Source organism: Eurypyga helias, unplaced genomic scaffold (assembly GCF_000690775.1).
Source record: "Eurypyga helias isolate BGI_N326 unplaced genomic scaffold, ASM69077v1 scaffold8432, whole genome shotgun sequence".
NCBI classification, from domain to species: domain Eukaryota; kingdom Metazoa; phylum Chordata; class Aves; order Eurypygiformes; family Eurypygidae; genus Eurypyga; species Eurypyga helias.
This window is the reverse complement of record NW_010235232.1, coordinates 3,399-26,463: the sequence shown is the minus strand read 5'-3', so window position 1 is coordinate 26,463 and position 23,065 is coordinate 3,399. Positions and strand designations below refer to the sequence as shown.

At 37.7% G+C, this 23,065-nt stretch overlaps 1 protein-coding gene across 1 annotated transcript in view; it reads right to left on the bottom strand.

Moving 5' to 3' along the window:
- Positions 1–2,936, bottom strand: part of SUCLG2 (succinate-CoA ligase, GDP-forming, beta subunit) — a gene marked incomplete at both ends in the record, with an annotated part of 46,394 nt that extends 43,458 nt beyond the window's left edge. The window contains one exon of the mRNA XM_010146670.1: positions 2,795–2,936. Coding sequence (XP_010144972.1) covers positions 2,795–2,936 — 142 coding nt within the window. The remainder of the gene's footprint in view (positions 1–2,794) is intronic.
- Between the last annotated feature and the right edge of the window lie 20,129 nt (positions 2,937–23,065).

Below are 23,065 nucleotides of genomic sequence, written 5' to 3'. Positions count from 1 at the left end.
GAGAAAAACACCCCAACAATCCTTTAATTCCATTAAAAATTCCTTGTAGACTGCCTTTAGTGCTGTTGGTAAGTTTTGAAAATCTTTGAGAAAATTAATATTCAATGTATTCAGTGTACATATTAATAAAAATAGAGTGCTACAGAGGAAATGAGCAAACTATAACAGAACTGCTGACACTGGGTAAAGGCAAACCTTTTCAAGAACACATGCATTAACACCTTCCTGACAAGTGAAGACAGCAGTAAAAATGATGTAATCCCTTTTCTTTCCATTGCATCAACAGGAAATCCAACAATAGCAAAGTTCGCAACCACGGGCACTGCAGCAATACAGACAGGCTCTGTCAGGCCTGTAGTATTTGGTGAAATTATCAAATTAATTTGAAATTTATTAATATAAAGCATACTTTAGAAAGACCTGCATGTCAGGAATTCCTAATCCCTTTATCTGTATCCCTTTATCACACACACAGACCCATGAGAGTGACATAATGCTGTTGGATTATCAAGGAAAATAATCGTTTCTCCTGTATTCATGATGACATCTATAGAAAAAAAACCTCTTTTCACAAGAAAAATACTGAACCTTTGACTCTCAGGTTTTGATAACTTTATTCTATTTTTATCTTAAAAATATGCTGGCAAGCTTCCTTTCTTGTTTGCAGAAACAAAAGTTAAAGACAGCTGCAATGTGGCAGCGAGTATTTAAAACAACAGATTTTTGAGCAGGACTTGGCAGGGACGATTGGCCTCTCCTTTCACCATCTTCTACAGCAGAACGCCCGTCTATCGAGAACATCCTCCAATGGTTACTTCTTTTGGAATATTTTGCGCCTCCTGTACGCTTCAGTTTTTTTTCTTTTGCTCACTATGTGTGTGTGGTTGCATATTCAGAAGACAGCAGCCCGTATCAAATGGTGCAGATAAACCTGAGTGACAGAGATACTACTAGGCTGAAGGATCATAAAGAAGATAAATCTGATGAAATCTTGGAATAACGACGACCACAGTAACAAAACTTGTGTTCCTGAGGCTTAGTTTTCGAAGCGCGTGTTAGAAGTACAAGGACAGCGCACCATCAGAATGATTACGAGGATGTTGTTAATTATTTAGTGGATCAATGGAGTGTGTCAATCACTGCAACATGAAATAGCTTCCACACTATAAACCACAATTCTTTAATGCCCAGTAGTGCAGCATGCCTGAATGCAATTACACAGAATGAAGAAAGGTACAACTGACTGATAAAATTTCTAAGTGTTAACAAGCCAACCCAGTTAAACACCTGATAAAGTTTGATTAGCAAGTAATTAGTTTGTTTTCATATTTTAATTTTGATTATTTACATTTCAACAAGTTTTGATAGACCAGTATTTTTGTGATTTGCAAAGCAAGCAAGCTACAGAGGTTATTTAAAATAAATCTGGCATCATAAACCAGAAAAGGTTTGCTGCCTTTCATGGAGTAGTTTATTTCTCCAAATAGTTATAGGAACCAAGAATGGTAATAGTTACTGCACAGACGAATCTGAGTTCAACCATGAATAGAAGAGTTTAAATGCTGTCATATTTGTAAAAATACCTGCCACAACTTCAGTTAGAATTTCTTGATTTTCTCAGACATCCAGACATGAGAAAACCCTCCAATTCTGTGAGCTTTACTTTGTGTCAGTAATGACCATAACATTTATTGGGATTTTTTCATTATAGTTTCAAATATGCTGGTTGACACGAGAAGGTTCTGATTGTTAAGGTGATACATTTTTCAGTAAAGTTAGAGATTTAGAAAGCCATTATGCTAATCCTATTCAGCTACTTCAGGTCTGATGAGATCTTTGATATGCGTAAATTGTGTTAATTTACTTTTCAGTGTGCAAAACTGAAATGCATTTAACTAAGTGGCTTGTGCATTATGTAAAACAAAAAACAAAAAAGCTTCCCTTTACTACACAATTAAACTACAAAAGTGTCTGTCCTCTGGCATTTTGATATACGATATATTAACAAACGCCAAATGAAAAGAGGAAAACTATGCAAACTACTCTTAACAGTAGAAAACTTCTTTCAGAGTTAAAATTGGGTGACAAACGTACTTGGATGCATTTCCTTTCGAGACAAAAAGTATTACATAAATTCATTTCTGACCCACATTATCACCTTATGCTCACCACACTAAAATGAGGATGTTGTCAGGGAACACCAGTTCCAATGAAGTTCCAGAAGCCTGCTGTTCTCTCCCAGCCACTGTCAAGTCCTTTTGTGATGGTAGGTATCTCAACTTACCTTTTCTCTCTCAATATAGACAAACAGAGACATCAACAAACATACATTTATATCATTATCTCCTACATATTTTACATTTCTATGGAATCATAGAACAGCTGAGGTTGCAAGGACCTCTGGAGATTGTCTAGTCCAACCCACCTGCTCAAAGAGAGTTAATATACTTCAGTTCTTTAAGTTATATCAACTATACAAATAATTTTCTTCATAAAACCATTCATGAAGTTATTCCAAATTCAGAGTTATCCAAAATGGCATAAATACTGCTAATTAAAGACTGCATGTTACAGGCTGCAGACAAAACATTTTAGAAATGAAGTTGTAAGGAAATATTGCTGTTACAAACTATTGCTCACATATGACCTTAAGCACATATTTACGTTCTGGATAATATATCAAATCTTTTCAATAAGCATCAATTTGAAGATTGTGTACAACTTATTAGAAAGCAATTCATTTTCCAGATTGGTGTCTGGTGAAGCAGATTTCCCCTATTATCAGCCAACTTACTCAGTCTCTGAGCAGCCTCCAGGGCATCATTTGCAGAATCAGCTACGAAGAATCTCTGAACTGTAACCCCATGGTCTGCCATTAGTTTTTTGCTTTGGTACTCCTGCAGGTTCAGCCATCGTCTAGGGGTTAATTGAACAGCCTAGAAAAATGAGAGGGGAAAATAACATAATGCTCATTAAGAACAGTTCATGAGACAGCCAACTGAGCTCTTCCGCCTTCTGGTTATCTCAACCCAGCAGTTGAACAACATTGTTTCAGAAAAAAGGTAAAATACGTATTGATTTACTTAAGTGCCTTTCCTTAACATTTCTGCATCCAAAGTACTCTGAAAGCTATAGGTATTTTTAAAAGCATCATAAGGCTTACTGGGTGATCTTGGCTAGAAAAAATGTCTTGTATTTAATATCAGTGCAGATTGGCAAACTTGGCTTGAACTCTAATGTCTATTTGTGTTTTCATGTTAACTTGTGCTGTAAAATATTCACAGACTGTTACCTTAAAACAAATTCAGTTTCATATTACATATCCTTATTCACCCTAAGTTTTATATCACTCTTCCCTGTAAAATTATTTCCACTGAGTCTATGCATTTATTGGAGCATATGAGAGAAGAAAAAAACCTGACATCGAATTAGCAACATCTTGTAGGAAACTATATACCAATATACGTGTTTTCAGCAGTCTGTTATCTGTGCTTAGTTGGTCGCACTTTTAAGTATGTTTTGTTGAAGACACTAGCACAACCACGTCAGCCATGCAAAGCCAACAACGGAGAAGAATTTGCCTTCCGCTCTCAACACGCCAGTTTAGACAAATATACACACCTCAATATATATCATAGATACAAAGATATGACAACCTTACACATGCACACAAAGACATCACACTTGCTTGTCTGGGTGGTAAACGTTAGAGACACTATAGAAGTCACAGGATCATTACTGAATCATTTCAAGAAAGGACACATTCTCCCCACAATAAATTGCTACAGACAAAAGCAGTAATTAAGGGGTTGCCACTGACTCCTGGCAATGGTAGAATGGCAAAGGTGGCACTGACTCCTGGCAACAGTATAATTCCATTTTGTGCTAGCAAAAGATGCCCTTCCCACATAGAGACACGAACCGTTGTTCCACTGGCAGACAGCCCACAATCAATTCTTGGTTTCTCCTGAAGTAAGGAGCACAGCATGCAAGCTAGCACTATGTATTTAGTTATGTTAGACAAAGAGGATTATTTACTATACTAATACTTTGATCTCTAACAGCATGATAAAAAATATTATCCTAACGTAGCTTTATACTGAAAACAAAAAACCTCCATGCTAAAGTCTTTCAATAATACATACCCTTTTCACAATACTAGAATTTTAAATGCTGCATTGTATCAAAAGCAGACCTCTGTCTGTTCCTACTTGCTTTGAAAAACAGCACAAAAGACTGATGCATAAAGAAAATATAAACCCCATCTTTCTTTTAGAGTGTATAACCACACGATTTCTGTAACAGTGACTCCCACAGAACTTAAACAGTTACAAATAGCTCAGAATGACACATTTTAAACTCTTTTAATCATAACCTGGTTAACATATTTTACAAGAATAAAATGACACACTGTCATTATGCTCATGGCTATCTCCAATTCTAGGCATCATACGGGCACCTCAGTATGTTTTATATTCCTTCACATTATTCAGACAATATGTTGTTACATTTATGCAATGCCTACGAATGCAGGGTCCCAGATTGAAAGTCACTTTCATAACAGCAAACCAAATGTCAACAATTTTAAGTTCTCTGTTAGGCTCTAACAGATATGTACTTCATGACCGTTTCCACAAAGGGGACACTAGGAGCCAAGAGGGACCATGAAGGTCAATTCTAGCCTCATGTGAAAAAAAGCCAGGCAATTTCAACCAAAAGCTGATGCCACAAGCCCATAGCTTATATCAAGGTACAGAAGAGCTTTTAGCACAACTGCAGAAAGTACAGGTTTTATCCATATTAATCGTTAACCTTCTCTTTTTCATTGTTTCTCTAAAGTCTACCTCACCATAAGAATAGTATTATTAGTATTGTAATGAGTATTTCAGAATATATCATTACTGATACATGCATATAATTCATACATGTACACACACACTGGAGAATCGGGCAGCCAGGAGTCTACTAATGTGTTATTTGACAACTACCATAACAGTAAAATACATTTCCAAAGCCCCTACCCCCTCTTTCTGCTGTAAGCAGCAGTGACAGAAAGATCACCCCAGCAGCAACGAGAAGCCAACCACATTTGTGGAAGCAGAGGAGGGAAGGGAGTAGAAACACCAGTCCTCAATGCCTGGAGCTACAGCAGGAGAACATCTACAAAGACATCTCTCAACACCTTTCTCTTGAACAACAAGGAATATAGCAGCTTCACTTTCAGGGCTCAGAAAAATAAACTCCCACCTTTAGTTAAAAAACATTGACTTACACCAAAATAAACAAAATCATCTGTTTTAATTTAAATGTCAAAGTAGGGAACCTTGATTTAAACAATTACACTCAAATTCTGTACCTGTACTTTGCAGAGGAAAGGTTAATTCTCTTTAGCTGGAAGTTGATTTCAAAAAAGGATAAGCCTATGATAAGTCTGACAGCACTTTTTGTTCATCTGTTACACATTTATAAATCTTATAGATACAGGTCTTTATTTTATGTAATGTTCTTTTTACTAGGACCCAAAGATCTTTGGGACACGTCAAGCATCAAGATCTTGTATATCATTAAATAAATAGAGAATAACAATGTTACAGTTGCTGTATTAAATAAAAAGCTCAGTTAAAAGTTTCATGAAAGATTTCTCTAATACATAAAAGTATTTACTTGCAATTTACCTTTTCCTTAAGCTTCAGTTTGTTTATTAACAACTAAGTGGTTTATATAAAGATTTCTACAATGCAGTAATACAGTCAAACTTTTGGTCACTGGTTTTATAATTTAAGAACAAGTCATAGAATCATAGAATGGTTAGGGTTGGAAGGGACCTTAAAGATCATCAAGTTCCAACCCCCAATTCTTCAAAACAGCTTTTCTTCATCATACACATGAAACTGATTTGTTGTTCTAAATGTGTTACTAAGCTGATCTAAATCAAATAAACCAAAAGGAAAATACTCAAACACTCATTCTGGGGCAGAGCTTTGTTGCTGTTGCTTGACAAAAGGCTCTTTCAACACAACTTGCTTTCAAATTTTCTGTTTGAGTAGGAATTAAGTAATTTAGGAATTTACAATGCAGCACAGTGTGTCAACTGCAATCTCCACTGTCAGTTCAAACCAGCAAGGCTTAAGCAATAAACTCTTTTAAAGGACTCCCTTAAATAATATGGACTGCCACGGGCCATCTAATAAAGGCCATGAGTGGTAACTCACAGCACGTGACAGATACAGAACAGAAATGACAGCAAGAAAAGCAGCCAGAGCTCCATTTGTTTTCCAAAGGAAGGTCATCTTCTCCATCTGGTGTGCTGCACTCCAGTGTTAACTCAGCTCCAGCCTAGTTAATGAACAAAGCAAGCCTAAGAGCTCCAACAGGAACCTACAATAAGCTCTGTTTCCAACCACCCTCTTGGCACGTTACAGAATCTGTTGGTATATATCAGCTTTACAACTAGAAAATATAACTCAGAACATTCCATGGGGATACTCCAAATCCTTGCCGAGATGTTAAAAATCATATTACATATACATAAACATATGGACATAGGTCTGTTCTCTTATAAAAAATAAAGAAGTATGATTATGAGAGTATTTCCTTCATAAACTATGAACACAAAAAGGAAATAAAAGAATAATTCATTTAAAAGAACTCTCAAAGCAGTTCTAAGGGTGACGAAACAAAGATCTAGCCAAGAACCGTTGGCACAAAAAAGCAAAACCTGGAAACTTAAGGTTGGGAAACACGTACATTCTTTTTTCTCTCCCATACTACAGGATTCTAAGGGAGACCATCTTACTGAGTGCCAACTGAAGACTTTCAATCAAGACTTTTCACAAAACTCCTGGTTATTGAATGAACTATCCAATAAAATGAATTAGTGCAGCTTACCACTATATACAGGAGTACAATATATTTAAGAAACCGACTGTGACGAAGTCTGTATTAGAAGCTCTGAAGTACAAGAAACATGAACAACCTGCTTTAAAGCACTTGCAGTACACACACCATATGTCTTGAGAGGAACAGGCAAAATAAAGCAGTTACAAGAGATGAAATAAAGCAAAAGCTTTGAATCCATGAAGATGACAACTCTTTCAAGACCATCTTGAAAAATCAAAACAGTTGCAAACATACCCATTTTATTTAGGCTTGGGCACACAAAAAAGCGACCACGAGATGTTAGAAATGTGAGTAAACAGATGATTCCCTGAACTAATTCCCAAAGATGTTCTGTTTGCAATAAATATATGTCTGAATGATTTAGAAGGGACAGCAATAAAAGAACCAATTGGTACAAGAATCTTGAAAAATCCTTGCCAGATGAAGTTCTCAACCCTCTCAAAAGTATTTAAAACAAGCATTCACACAAATTTCAGTTGGGCTTCAAAGAGCCAAAGTTTCTTGGGCGTCACAAATTTACATGCATCCTACAGACAAATAGACATGTGAGACTGCCCATAAGAGTGCTACTGCCCACAGGTACAGCCTTAGGGCGGCCTAGACAAGTCCCCAAAGTTTTGAAAGTAAACTGTTTCCCATACTTGATCTTCCATAGGCAGCCATAATCCATCCCTTCCCCCTGGGACTTACTAGAACACTTTACCATGGCACAACATACAACTCCAGGGTCAGGAGCTTTATATTATCTATTTTCCCACTCTGAAGCTCTCCTCTTGTTGATTGCTCTCAGCAGCGTTGAACAGTGAGACTGCCCATAAGAGTGCTACTGCCCACAGGTACAGCCTTAGGGCGGCCTAGACAAGTCCCCAAAGTTTTGAAAGTAAACTGTTTCCCATACTTGATCTTCCATAGGCAGCCATAATCCATCCCTTCCCCCTGGGACTTACTAGAACACTTTACCATGGCACAACATACAACTCCAGGGTCAGGAGCTTTATATTATCTATTTTCCCACTCTGAAGCTCTCCTCTTGTCAACGATTGCTCTCAGCAGCGTTGAACAGCCCTGGTAGATTGACCAACACTCTCCTGTTTCTCACAAAAGAGACTAAGGAATTAGGCTGCAAATTACCATCAGGAAAAATAATTTCCATCTGAAAGGTTGTGGTGGGAAGTAAGTAAAAAGGAAACTACAGCACAGGGAAGCAGAGGCTACCTTTTAAGAATTTCTCTTCATTACTGATTGACACCTTCGATTCCTAGCTTATTCCCTGCTTGAATACCTTCCTCTCCATGCCTCCTAATCAGAAAACCATCTCGGAAATCACCAGCCATCTCTCAGAGTTTTGCATGCAGCACTGTCTCTGGCTGAAACAGTTTTAAGATGTATCTGAGTTTCATCTGTTCCGTTATTGCAAGGTTGCACTGCAGTACTACAAGTGCATTCTGTCACGCCACCCTGCGAAGAGGAGACTAGAAATTGTACACTGACTTAGTAAAACCCAACTCCCTGCGTTACTACAAGTGCATTCTGTCACGCCAGCCTGCAAAAAGGAGACTACAAATAGTACACGGACTTCAGTAAAACCCGACTCCCTGCGCGACATCTTATGTTTTATCTTCATAAGGTGGCAGCAAGAACCAGAAAATATTCCACCGGTGGCATTTTCCTGCTACTCTTAAGCCATTTTTGCTAGCAACAAGAGGTTTTAAAACATCTTACTAAACTTACACATTCTCATTACTGTAAACACACCTTAACCCTGGATATTAACATCTTCTGTCAAGCTCTGAACAGCCTTAAGAAGGGTTTTAGGTTTACATACACCTTTAAATCCCGCTTAACCCTGGATATTAACATCTTCTATCAAGCTCTGAACAGCCTTAAGGGTTTTAGGTTTAAATACACCTTTAAATCCCTTTTTAGTGGCATTTTACTTCTTAGCACATTAGCTACAGTTTCCATAACAAAGAAAAACTTAAAATCACTCCAGTGAGCCAAAATGAAAATCCAGACAATATGTTTTCATGGAATGGAATAAAGAGAAACAAACCAGAGGATTTATCCTTTGAAAGTAACTTCCTACTAAAAGGCTAAAATAAATATCATTCATGGCTCTACTGAAAACTTGCAACAGACTTTATATTACTACAAGAAAAAAAAAAATAGCTTTCATATGAGGTCTTCGTAAGTGTTGTGTATTGATACACACGTAGATGGAGAGCAGCTCATTTCAGATTCAGATATGCCAGGTAAGTTGAAAGGCTGTTTTTTCTTTCTTTTAATTCACAAATAAGATTTAATATATCAGTTCATAAAACAAAAAAAGCCACTAACAGCACACATCCATGTTTTATATAATTTATTATTTAAAGTAACAAAGTTTTAAATAGGAATTAAATTCTTCCTAATAAGATAATTCTTAAGATTAAATTTCAAATAAGTGCTTATCAAAAAATTAATATACTTAAATAGGACTCTATTACAACTGATAATATTTCCTTAGAGTCTGACAACGCCATCAAAAATCCTAAAACTCAAGTAAGTGGGACTCAGCTGAACAGTAACATGAAGTCAGCTGAAGGCAGAACTATGTAATCAAGTCCAAGCTTCATACTGGATTCTCTCCTGCCAGCTAGAATTATTTGGCGTGTTCCAAAAGCACAAAGTATTCCTATGGTTGGGGTTCACTTCTAACATCCCTTCCCTTCTCCACTCTCCAAGATTTTTGTTACCAGTCAGAATCACATTAACATGGACCACAGGTCTAGAGACACGAAAGTTTCAGAAAAATAGTTACCAGGAATTGCACATTTTATTATCGACAAGCCTTCTGTTCAAAATTACTTCTTTATACACCTACAGACCATGTTTGGTCTAGTCACGTATGCACAGTATCATTAAAGTGAGCAGCATACACATCTAGGAATCAGCATCTCTTCTTCACCATCTTAACAAGGCCAGGCATTGCACAACTGTATTGGTGGTTTATTAAATACTGCTAGAGAAAAAACTTCATTGTTCACATAACCTGTATGATCTCTTATTTCCCACCTTTTTTTGTTTGCTTATTTTTTATATAAAATTCTAAGGGCTTTGCATGAATAATGTATTTGGAGAGTAGATTCTTCTGCTACTCAATTTGCCAATTCTTGCGTTGACCCATGGCAACAAAAAGTAATTTTCATTATTTGAATAATACGGGCTAAATAAGAACAATATAGTTTAACAGGAGTGGAACTACACGCACATTTTGTAGCAGGCATTAACTTCAATATACATGAAAAAAGACTTAGAAAACACTGCAACAAAGAGAATTCTTTGCCCTTTTATACACATACGCAGCATTAATTACTCCGATGTGTGGTATCTTTCAGATGACTCAGGAGGTATCTTCTGAGTGCTTGCTTTTGAAAAAAAGGAAACACACACACAAAACCAGGAGCAACTCTCTTCACGTATTTGCCACGAAATGTGCAAATTGCGTGTTAACTACTTCAGCTAAAGTCTGCTCAGAAATAAATGTTCCCTATAACCACAAAACAAGAGCAGTATCAGTAAGGTAAGCTTAATCAGAATCGACTACTGATTATGTAACTGAACCTACACGCTCAGTATTAGCTCAGTATGTTTTTCCCCCTCTTCAGCCTCGGAGTCAACCTTAGTTGTTTTACCACTAAGACTGCCGATTTCACAAAAATACTGGCATATGGCATGCACGCAGCAGGTACTATGAGCAGACAAAACAAGCAGGCAAGCTTTAATAAACAAGCAGAAAATGCCATGACGACATGCATGAGTGTAAAAAAATCAGTGGCTTTTTGAAGTCAAATGAGCTCACGGCGAAGCCTCACAAGTAGCTCTGTCAGTAGGACACATGAAGCCTGCGATGGGAACATTTTCTGCCCAGCAGTATAACCAACTGCTGCAATTTTGAACTTACCCTTCAACTCAATGATAGGCTGCTACTAGAAGATAATATCCTTCCAAAAACCAAAACTGAAGTAAAATAAATTTTGAAAATAGGAGCAAGGACTAGAGAACAGCATTCACAGGCAGACACCACCACCTACCTGCAGAATTCTAACCATTAAGCACCACATACTTTCTTGAAACATAAATTAATCGCTTAACACTCTTCCATAACAATTATAAGAGGACACCATCAAAAAGAAGAACAGAAAGGGCAAGCCTGACAAACTACCTAAGAGGCAAATTATGATCTATTACAGCTGAGATCTTTTGGTCTTAAGAAAATTAGTTTCAAAAACTTTTGTGCCATTTCATGCCTCATTCCACATGGAACGACCTTAGCCAAACATTGACAACTAAGTATTTCGCCATATGAATTCAGTGATCATGTTTAGACAATTCTACTAAAAAAAAAAAAAAAAGAAGCCAGACCTTAAATCCTTACTTTCTCTTAGCAAGTCTCTTCAGGTCAAATCTGTATTTTGGAAAATGCCAAATAATTCTAGCTAGGGGAAGAGAATCTAGTAATAATCTGCACTGTTAAAGAAAACAACACCAACACCACCACTAAGCAAATTTCTGTGATAACTGAACACCCCTTGACACAGCTATACAATTTAAGCACCGCTACTGTTTACATTAACCTAGCTTAATGCATTTCATTGCAGGACTGTTAAAATGAAGACACACTTCAGTGACATCCAATATTCCCTTTTCATTCATAGTATGAACAGAAGCCAACATTATCATGAAACAAAGATGGATCTTAAAAGCACCTGACAGTAGAGCTGGTCAAATAAATGCATAGTACTTTCTTCTCACTCTGCTGCTCCACTGAAGAATGTAGCTGTAACTACACTAATAGATCCCGTGCCAGTATAAAACAGCTCTACTAACGCAAATTATCTCTGCATGAATGCAAACTATGTGTCAAATGTATATAATACCAAGTTTTATAAATACAGACTATACTGTAATGGTTATACTGGAAATGAGGCATTTGGGGAGAAAAACTATGGTGCCTATGGGGAAGTCTTTGAGATGGATTCTGTATCTGAAATAAAAAAGGAAGTGTGTTCAGAATATCTTACCTAAAATAAAAGCATCTAAACAAAAAAAAATTGCTTACCCAACACATTCCACAACATTCCAGCTTATTCATTTTGTACACTCTGACCCATAACACAATTTCAACTGTGTATGAAAGAAAAGATACACAAAGATGACAGTAATGAAACAGCAGACCATTCATCAATATAAGAAATAAACCTTTATTATATTTATTGACATATAGCTACAGTAATTGACAAAGTTGTAGGAGAAGTTCCTATCAAAAAGGAACCATCAGAAATACAACTAAATATAAACCTTCATATAAACTACCTCGGGTACAGGTACATTTTATTAGTTCATATACTTGAAATACACCACAAAAGCCACTGAAACCAAACTAAAACACTTATTTCAGTTTGCTGGCAGTGCTGACCAAAAGAATAAGTACCCATAGAGTTAGTCTGACAAGAAACAAAAATTTATCAAAAAGGCACTACTCTAAACAGAAAAAGTTTATCACAAATTTAAGTCATAAAACGCAAACATAGGGATTACTACACTTTGTTCTGTATGAAATCAAGTATTATAAACATAAAAGAAAACTGAAAGACTCACAACAAGAGCAACTGGCTGTAAGGACCACTATGTTACGTCAAACCACACATCCTCTTCTCTCCAAAGATGATCGATCAGTGCCACATACCGACGGGTACGAAAAACAGGACAGCAAATGTCCTTGCCAAGCAATGTCCTGCTGGCTACCACAGATCAATAATTTTCCAAAGCAGGAGTTCACATCCAGACCATCCTATTTAAAACCCACAGAGGAAAGTCTTCCATCAAGATCCCAAACTGCTAACTTCAGATTGGATACACACGGCAGCAAGTCCCTTTGGTACCAGCAGAGACCATCAGCCTCATCCAACACCAAACATTTTGATCAAAGTGTCAATCTAGACTTCTGTGATACATTTATAAAGGATAAAACTGATTCTGTGAGCTAGTTTAGGAAGAAGTCTTGAATATTTTCCTGACAAAACCAGAGCTTCCACACTTCTGTCCCCAGCACTTGAGAACTGCTCATTTCTTGTTATAATTTGTGTCCAACCACTGTAAGCAACCTTGACCTTCAACATCAGCACTTTACTTTTGAAATCTTCCACAGGTACGGCTGAAGAACTTTTAAGAGTTAAGTGCCATTATCTTCTCCTATAAGTGGGAATTCATTTTAGCTGAATTACAATAAAGGCAACACACAAACTCCAGTTAACAGTTATAGGCCTTGCAGTTTCAAATTTATTACTTAAAACACACCACACAAAATATCTTGAGCAGTAAAATGACGTATGTCAGAGAGGGGGGAAGAAAAAAAAAAGTAATCCTACTTTCCCATTCTTTAAAAGCTGACATTTTGATCAGTAAACTGTAGGGGCAATTTACTGCTTCATGGTACTGAACCGTACACTCACTTTTCAGAATGAGTGAGAACTGTTCCTGCAATTGTTAAGGTTGATGTAACTTTCAGCTTCTAAGGAAAAAAACACAAACATGAAGTGTGTCACTACATCATTGTTTACTAAAGCTAGACAGCCTGTTTGGTGGATAATTATTACTATTCCCAACAGCTATATGACTCTCTGAAACAAGATGTCCATGTTTAATACCTAAATGACTCTCTTCATATGCACAAAAATAAAAAAAAAAACCCAACAACTGGGGACTTGGTTATAAAAGGAGCACAAACATGATATTATTAGGGTTTCTACTGTCAAACTGTTTACAAAAATTAGACTCAAAACATCTAAGAGGATGGCCAAGAGCTTGAAAAGTGTAAGTTTTGTTTAAGGAGGCAAACCTTAAAAATTTTAGAACAGTGAAACAGGCAACCTTTTCTGCTCACAAGTCCACATTACTGAAAATCTAGTCACTATATCAAGCCCAGCAAATCTTCACAGCAAAGCCCAAAGTTAAATCCCATTCTGGAAAACGTTCGCCTGGCATTGCCTTAATATTGTTTTTCAATTACCCAAACCAGCTTATACAAAACTGAGCATTCTGAAGCCTCTGAAAACACTAATCCACCCTTACGTCATGCTCCAGTTGAAGAAGTGTGTCAGCTCAATCCATAGGCAGTTTAGTGACACTAAAGCAGCACTCAAACAATCCACCCATTGCTCCCCATGTGCTTCTGCAATCCAGTGAAACCAGTGCTGGGTTACACGTGCCTCACATTGCAGCCCAAGTTACCACCCTTCAGAAGAGCTGTAGTTCAGAAGTCTACAGCTTAAAACAGTCAAAGGATTTATTTTTTTTTATTGCTGTATTAGGTGTTTGTGTCACCATTTTAATTCTCGTTCACGCAATCAAAACAAGTGCTTAGTTAAGTCTTCCCCTGAAGACTTTCATAGTTCAAGGAAAAGCCAATTTCTCCTGTCATGTTGCAAGGATCTTTTAATAGGAGCCACTGCAACACAGATAGGAAGGCAGAAATCACAATGCATCACAGCAGGAAACATCAAGATGGTGACAAACATCAAAGAAATAAAGGGAAGAGCTTTCCTGAACTGGTAACATGTCAATTTTAGAAAAGGAAGCTATTTTAACTGCAAACCTAAATAAGGCATATTTAGTCATCTCATCCTTTTTAGTTAAGAGAAACTACCTTCTCTTCCATCGCCAGGCAGCAGTGATTATTCTAATGCAACATAATAAAGCAAGGATATAAACTAGAGATTACCTACCTGTCGATAACAAAGCATGTTAAAAACTAATAAATGCCAGTTGACAGCACTTGTCTGTTGAGGAACAGGCAGTCAGAATGAGAGTCTGTTCGCTTAATGTTGGTGCTAATTTACTGGACTCTTATTAGAAAGATATACACAAGGTACCGATGAGTTCCATAAGGCATTATAAAGTGAGGCTGAATTGTTTCAAAACAAATTAAACCAGAACATGCTGTACGTCATTTAAAGGAATAATAAAAGCCTGGTAGCGAGTGAAAACTCAGAGTGAGCTCTCTGAAAAAGGCATGAATTTTCAGAACTGTACAGACCTAAAAACCTGCTGCAGCAGCAAACTTCACATCTACATGCATGGGAACGTACACGCCAGGATTCCGACCCTCCTGAACAGAGGTGAGAACCCTGCCCATCTGGCACACAAGTGCCAGTGCTCTACAAACCCTTCCAGAGGCACACACCGAGTCTGGCGTGTGTTAACACCTCTGCTCTAACACGTAGAGACTGAGAAACTGTCTGAGGTGATACACCAGCTTTCCTGAGCTCACCAGGGGCTAAAGGACTCCGATCAGGGACACAGAGGAACGTGGTACGTTGCATTTTCCACCTATTGCTAATAAATTCTAACCTATCTACAGGAATGGTGTAATAAAAGGTTGTCCACCTGCAGATTTAGTGCAGTGCAACGTGGCCCTGAAAACAAAAGGAGCTCTTAAACTTTCAACTTTTCTTTGTGTTGGGGCTGCGCCTAGTTTCTCTTTTTCCTCTCTTAGGTATGTGAAGTTCCTAAATTAAAAAGGAAATAGAAATTGTTTTTTCACTCAAGAAACGAATCACCATAAGCAATACCTATCAATTTGTAATCATTTATTCTTACACAATTTAAATGAGAAACAATATTACTTTCTCCTTCGAATTTCAAGTCTTGCCAAAGGAGTTTTATTTCAATAATATCGCTGGAATGAATAGCAATTGATATGAAATAAACATCTATGAAATACTCCCTACATGATATGGCCATATAAGCCATGATTGTGCTTGTTAAAGAGAAAATGCAAAGTTGAACACAAAGGACTGCAGCAGGGTGCACTTTTAGTCAGAGTAAGAAGGTCTGACATTTATGTGTAATAGAGGACAGTTCAAAGTCCTGCAGAAACCATTTAGAAAAAGAACAGGTTCTGCCTCAACCTGAACAGCCTGCCCAGAATGTTAAAATTAACCCGGAAGAATGAATGATTTAACAAAAGAAGCCTACTGGATTTGACTCCAAAATCTAGTCATGAATCAAACTCCCTCACTCTCCCCCAATTCATTCAATGATGTGGATGAACATTTCCAAAACTCGCTCACTGCTGAACTGTCAACTCTGCATGGTAATGGAACCTAAAAATATGTGGCTCCGTTCCAGCTTTTTAGGATTAAAATTCAAATGCCATCACTACTGAGGGGGATTGAACATTCCATTCACAACCCACTACCTCAAAATTAATTCATTAATAAATATGTAAAATACTCATGAGTATTACCTCTTCCACCTCTAAACCAACATTCCCTGCCACTAAAAATTGTATGTAACGACATACCTTAACATCCCTCTCTATTTTTGATTCAGCATTTTCTTTCCTCTCTGAATGGTACAATCCTTTTACTAGGAAATGGGAACGTCCGGAGCGCGTCCATCAGTTCTGAAGTGGCTAGATACTGTCAAGACTTTCCTTTTTTTATTTACCTGTTTTATTAAACCCCACCTTCTAAACATTTCCACAGTAGCTCCAACATGAAACAGTATTAATTTTGATGTACTTTAACAAATGCCACAGAAACAGAAAAGGACTCCAGAAGGCAACACCGAACTTATTCACGTATTATTCACAATTCTAAAACTTAGATGTAAAAAGCCATATAGACTGGATTCAAAAAATGGAACAATATCAATTCAGGAACCCTTCCATTTTACCTCAGTCAAAGCAACATGCACATGAAAAACACAAAGATTTAGAAGCATCTCAGTTTAATCTTGGATATTTCACGGCATTGCAGATAAAATTGTACAGATGATTTAAAGCTTTCCCAGTCTCAAATGTACTGAAGGGTGGAAGTGGGGCTGAAAATCCTGCACTGTTATTTTAACACAGCCATAATGCTTCCCTTAGTAGTTCTGCTGACCCTTCCTGCCACCTGTCTATTGCAAGAAACCTTTTTACTTCAAGGGCTCCTGAACGTGTCCCTCTAAACATTTCTGTCCTACTACGTTCTTTTGATTTTGTCTTGTACTCCTCCCTGTCCGTTTATAATCAGCCTGATTGATCCCAAGCTTAACCTCTGCACTCCCGTGGAAATGATGCAGTGTGGTACGATGTTGCTACACTGCAGAACCCGTTTGGGTCAATTCTGTTCCAACGTGCCTTTAAATCACATATATAAACTCAGCTTTCTGATTTATAATTCTGTTTATTTCTCATGTGGAAGCAGAGACAAGAATGAACTTGAAGCAAGTCCTTAACTCATTGCAGATTTAAAGTCTCCAGTAATGATAATACTTTATAGACTTACTTACCACTTGCTTACACATAGGGATTTTGACAGCTATTCTGTAAATACACCCTCCCACCCACTAAGCTCCATTGTAAACTACGAGGAACATGCACAGGATCAGACTCGAGCTCCTTCTGTCATCCTTATTCTCCTTATCTCCGAAAACCAGAGTCTGAGCCCACATCCCTGCACACTACAAGACAGATCCTAGCAGCTACCACCTGCATGATCTTTCTGGGTGTCTGCAGACACGGTTTTGTGAGAACTGCAGTCCTCAGATGTAAAAAAGATGATGGAAAGAACATCCTCTTGAATAAGAACTCCATTTCCCACACCTTGCCAGCCTATTGTTCAGCAATTGCTTCAGCCAGGCTGCTACAGATTGGCCTCCAAATTAAGCAGGCCAGAGCCAAATCCCTGACAACCTGCATCCCGCACCTCCACCCAGGGGAGTCTATTTACATGCAAACACCAAAATAAAAATTGCTGCAATTAAGTGACAGAACACTTTTGACACTGACAGGTTCTCTGATGCATTCTGCTTAGCATTTAAAGGTATGCTGAGCAGAGCTGAGCATACTCAAATCCCACTTAGGTTCACCTGAGCAGTGAATCATCAGCAACTGCTGAAAACCCAGGGAACAGGGCAGCAGGCTCCTTATTCAGAGAGATTACGTGAAAACTTTCTTGTTTGAACAACGGTCACACAGCAACCAGGATGTCAATAAACCAATGCTGCCCGCCCAAACTGCCAGTCCACTAAAAGAGGCAATTTTGGGGAACATGTCCTCCCCATTTACTTCAGATAGATATTTGCAAAACTTTGTTTCTCTTGCATTCCTTAACCAAACTTCAGCAGAATAAGAGAGTATTAAAAATACTCATTGTAGACACACGTGCCCAAGAAGCAAGCGTGCCTACAGAAGCGTTGGAGTCAATCTTCAGAGCCTTTTCTTGGGTAAAGGAAACAAGAATGTGAATTCATAGATTCAATTTCTGCTTTTGTTAACATACTAGACATCAGTAGCACTGCTTTGCATTAGTAATTAATTTTAGTCAAATTATGTTCATTTTGCCTTTTTAAAACTTCAAAGCTTTAGGAAAAGCATACTTTCCTGACCTAAAAAGTAAGAGCTTTGAAGTATCTGATGAAAATAAACTCACTACCATACACAACTGCATAATCAGTTGCAGAAAATACTGTAATACGTTCCTTGCCTTTACAAATGAAAGATTGTTGGTGAGATGCAACACATTCAAAAACTGAAATGAGCTGTCTTCTCCACATAAATCAGAAATACTTTTATTTTAAATAACGAGAAATTTAATATTTTTGTTCTCAACTCAAATTGTTTAACTTCCTAATCTTTTTACAAGATTAAAATTATACTTTCATGAAACCATGAAGAAATGCTTTAAATATTCATTATAATCAGGAAAAAATAATTGTGCAATGATTTTACCACCATGAGATCTGAAGAGTACGCTTTTCAGAGTATCCCCACTACCAATTTCCTGTACACTTCATCCTAGTTAAGCTTCCAGAGTTTTTAGGAAACTCAAAGCATGGTCAATGGGTTGAACAGAAATGTTTCTGAATTCCTGACTCTATTAGTCACTTCCACCAAAGCAGTTTTTCACGCCTACCATACCCTGGAAGAATACTTTTTCAAGTGTTAGGAGTCACTAATATTTTAAGAAAAGCACCAATAAAATGATATTTTATTTTGAGGTTTGAGGTCCATTTCTCATCATAAAGAAGCAAATACGAAACATAATCACAGTTCTTTTGTTCCAGCTATTTAACACTTTAAGTCAAATCATAATAATTTCTATGCTACCTAATGACTGACTATATGGAGGGAGAGGAAGGAAAAGGGGTTTAATCCAATGGAACAGAACTTCCAAGCCCAAAGGATGATGGTATTATTTCACTGACTAAGGAAACTGGAAATATTCCCAGCCTTGTTCCTAGCACCTTTTTACAGTCTGTAATGTATCCATCAAAATAAACAAGCATCACTGCTCTGCCCTCAACTACAAAGCCAGCCATCTCACCAGAGAAAGCTACCAGGCTGGCCAAGCATTTCACCTTTCATAAATCCGGGCTGTCCTGATATTAACATCCACACCAGCTCTTGTTTGTATGGCTGAGGTCCAGTAGCATCTCCTCAGCCAGTAGCACTAGGAAGTTACCAGCACTCTCCAGGAACTGCCCTGCTGCACTGTCACTCCAGCAGATACCAGAGCGAATCAAGTCCCCTGTGGGGACCAAAATCTGGTAACTTGAGGCTTCTTCCAGTTGACTGAAACTTCATCTGATTCTTGCTCTCTGTAGCAGATGTACAGTAATGTTGTTAAAGTTGGTCTGCCCAGTAATCCTGACCCACAGGCTCTCACAGCTGGATCATCCCTGCTTCCTACATGGAGCTCCACGTATTCCAGCTGCTCTCACACGACATTGCACATCATGTTTAAAGCAAGCTCTAAATACCAGTTCCCCAATTCCTGAAATTTATGGCATTAAACTATTTTAATCTGAGCCATTTAACTGAAAAACATATCCAGACTGAAACTCTGCATGAAATAATTCAATTAAATAGATTTGCTGTCTCCGACGTGTTTGGAGTGACAGAGTTGAAAAAGCTAGCAAATTTAAGGGAAAATAGATTTCTTATATCATAGAATCACAGAATGGTTTGGGTTGGAAGGGACCTTAAAGATCATCCAGTCCCACTCCCTGCCATGGGCAGGGACACCCTCCACCAGACCAGGTTGCTCCAAGCCTCATCCAGCCTGGCCTTGGACACTTCTAGGGATGGAGCATCTACAGCTTCTCTGGGCAACCTGTCCCAGTGCCTCCCCGCCCTCTCCAGGAAGAATTTCTTCCTGATATCTAATCCAAATCTACCTCCTACCATCTTCAGTTCTTAAAAAGCTAAGCACATAATCTGTTGACACTAAGTTTTCTGGATTCAGTAGCCCTTTCATTTATAATTTTTATAAATATTTGTCTTTTACCATCACCTATAATTGTTATCTATAATTTCTAGATATCTATTTTCCCATAACTGGAATTTCCCAGACACTTTTATACTAATACTTTGTATGAGCAACTTTCCCTCCCACCCCTCCCAAGGGAGGAACTGTTTTGTTTGCTGCCACTAAATGAGCGTACGTCAAATTAAACTAGTCTTTTGTCCATGTATATCTCAGAGGAAGATCTCAAAAGAACAATGAAGTGTTCCATTAGTAGTTTGTGTTTGGTTTTAATTTGCAGCTTGGTATTTTTAGTCAATCTTGGATAAGGAAAGAAACCTACCAAATGTGATCAAAAACCTCCCTTAATTCTCCATTCCTACACAACTCTAAAGTGGACAAGAGTATAGACACCAAAGGTAAAGTAACTACAGTAAGAGCGATTCTCTCTCCTCCTGACACAAATTGAGACTATTGCTCATTGCTTATATTCCTCAGAGTCTATCTACTCCTGTAATACCTTCCCATTTTTCATCTTTCCCAGTTATTGTTTCCATGAGCTTGCTTATTGTTCCACAAGTATTCTAAATGCACAATGTATGAATGGGTGCTTAAAGGTGTTGCTACTGATGCTTTCAGAATATCTATCCATTTTCAGACAAATCAAACTCTTCCACTGATGTTTAATCATTAAAAATAATAAAATAACCCTTTTGTTCCAAACTGAATCCCGACAGTATTTTCTGTTCCACCTTCCTTAAGACAAACTACCAAATTTATAAAAAGTGCCTACATATTTTAAGTTAATAAAGAGTCACATCTTCACCCTATAAATGCAGAAAGCACACTGCAAAGTTGCAACATTTTAATGCCTCTCATACAAACGAATTTAGCTGATAAGTATGTGTACATAACCTTTGGTCCTTTACTGGTAAACAGCACGAATCTATATCTTTTTATGATGGAAAGCAAAAAAAACACTAAAATCCAAATCATTAATTATACAAAGATACAAATGATAGAGGGAGATTTAAAGTTACTTTGCTCTCTAGGGCCAATCAATAAAGCACTACTGCACAAATTAAAGACAAACAGTGAGGACTGAAATTGATCTGCCACCAAGTACTACCGATGGGCAAGGTAAATAAACCCAAAAGAATAATTGTGTATCAGTTGCAAAATAATTCAAAAGTGCTTTTCTTAAATGAAACAGCCCTACAGTGATGCAGCCCAACCCACATGCCCAATGGGGATAGTGCCTAGAGCTTCATGACTTTGGATTCTAAGCTTATACGCTATCAGATCATCACAGAAATAAACCAAAACGTACTCCAATTTTGGGATACAGACTCTTGTAGTTTCGGAAGTTCGTGAGCAAGCAGGAAGAGACCAGAGAGAGACCAGGAAGAAAAAAGCTCCCGGGTATATCCACCCAGCAAACCAGCACCTTTTAAACAAACAAACAAAAAAGCAAAACTAAATAGCTTTTATTGACTGAACATATTTTGGGCTATCAGTATAAAATTTTCACTGAGGATTTTAAAAAGTTCTCCAACAAATAACTGTAAATACTTGCTATTTTTCAATTCCTTCACAGTCAACATTTTGCCTCTATTTATTGAACATCAATGCCATCAGCATGTCACAAAAACCAACCAACCAACCAACACACACCAAAAAACCTACCAATCTTGGGTTCATATTTGGTATTAAAGAAGGGCTTCAGCTTGTAGTTTAGAATCTGTTTTAAGCGTCATTCAAGCAAAGAACTTCAACAGCATCTATTTAACAGCACAGCATACCTCCACTATTAAGGATTTCTTTTTACAACCACCTATCTTAAATTCTCTTAGTTTCATTCATATTTATCTAGAACTGAAAGAAGACCAATAGCCACCTATTAATTATGGATCAATGTTTAACTATCAGTTTCAAGTTACTGTCACAACCAGTTGCACAGATAACAAGATTTTTTATGGCCTGTGTTTTATTAAAATATTACAGAGCAGGGAAGAGATGTGTATATAGCTAACTGACAGACAGCTAGAAATTGGCTTTCTCAGCAGAGAGTATTAAAGAAGGGAATTTTCTGGAGAAAATCCTGTGGGTATATGCTCAAAGCTGCAAACTGTAGTCTTAAACATGCCCAGAAAGATTGGCCTGGCCGAGGCAATAATGAGCTGAGCTACTCACCACATGTATAGTCAACAGCAACCACAAAACCTGTCAGCTGGGGTTAAGTAATCCTGGTACTGCACCTGTGAGTCCCCAAAATGGGGAGGGGGAGGATCATACCTTTAAGCACTAAATGAATACATTTCCCATTTTTGCTGAAAACGAACTTTCCGAACAAGAGAAGGGAAAATACAGTGGAGAAATAATCAAAGAAACAACCAAACCCTAAGTGTTACTAAACACTCATCTCACTTTTCTGCATTCCCAAAAGAATCTCAACATCTTCACACATCCTTCGTAGTGTCATTCTTGGCAGTCACCAGCCAGAAAGCCCAAATGAAAGTTAAGAAAACAAATAAATAAAAATTGCCAGGCACTGACAACATTCCAGAGAAAAACAGGAGGAAACAATCACTCAGATACCTGTCAAGAAAACAGAGTTTGTCTATTGACACTTTATCTAGTACCTCAGGAGGCAGATCAATGAAAAACAACTTGCTTTTATAGCAAAAACTTTAATGACTCTTAAATATACCCAAGCAAAGTAAGGAGCCTCTTTAGGTAAACTGGTTGGGAGTCCAGATGGAGGGTGAGGAGGAACCATTTACTTATACATAGCCAGGTTTAAGACTGCAGGTGTCCCAGCTAATTCTCAACCTAATGTCATATTCATGAAGGCTGCTGCTTGTATTCTAATTAGGCCTATCCCCTGA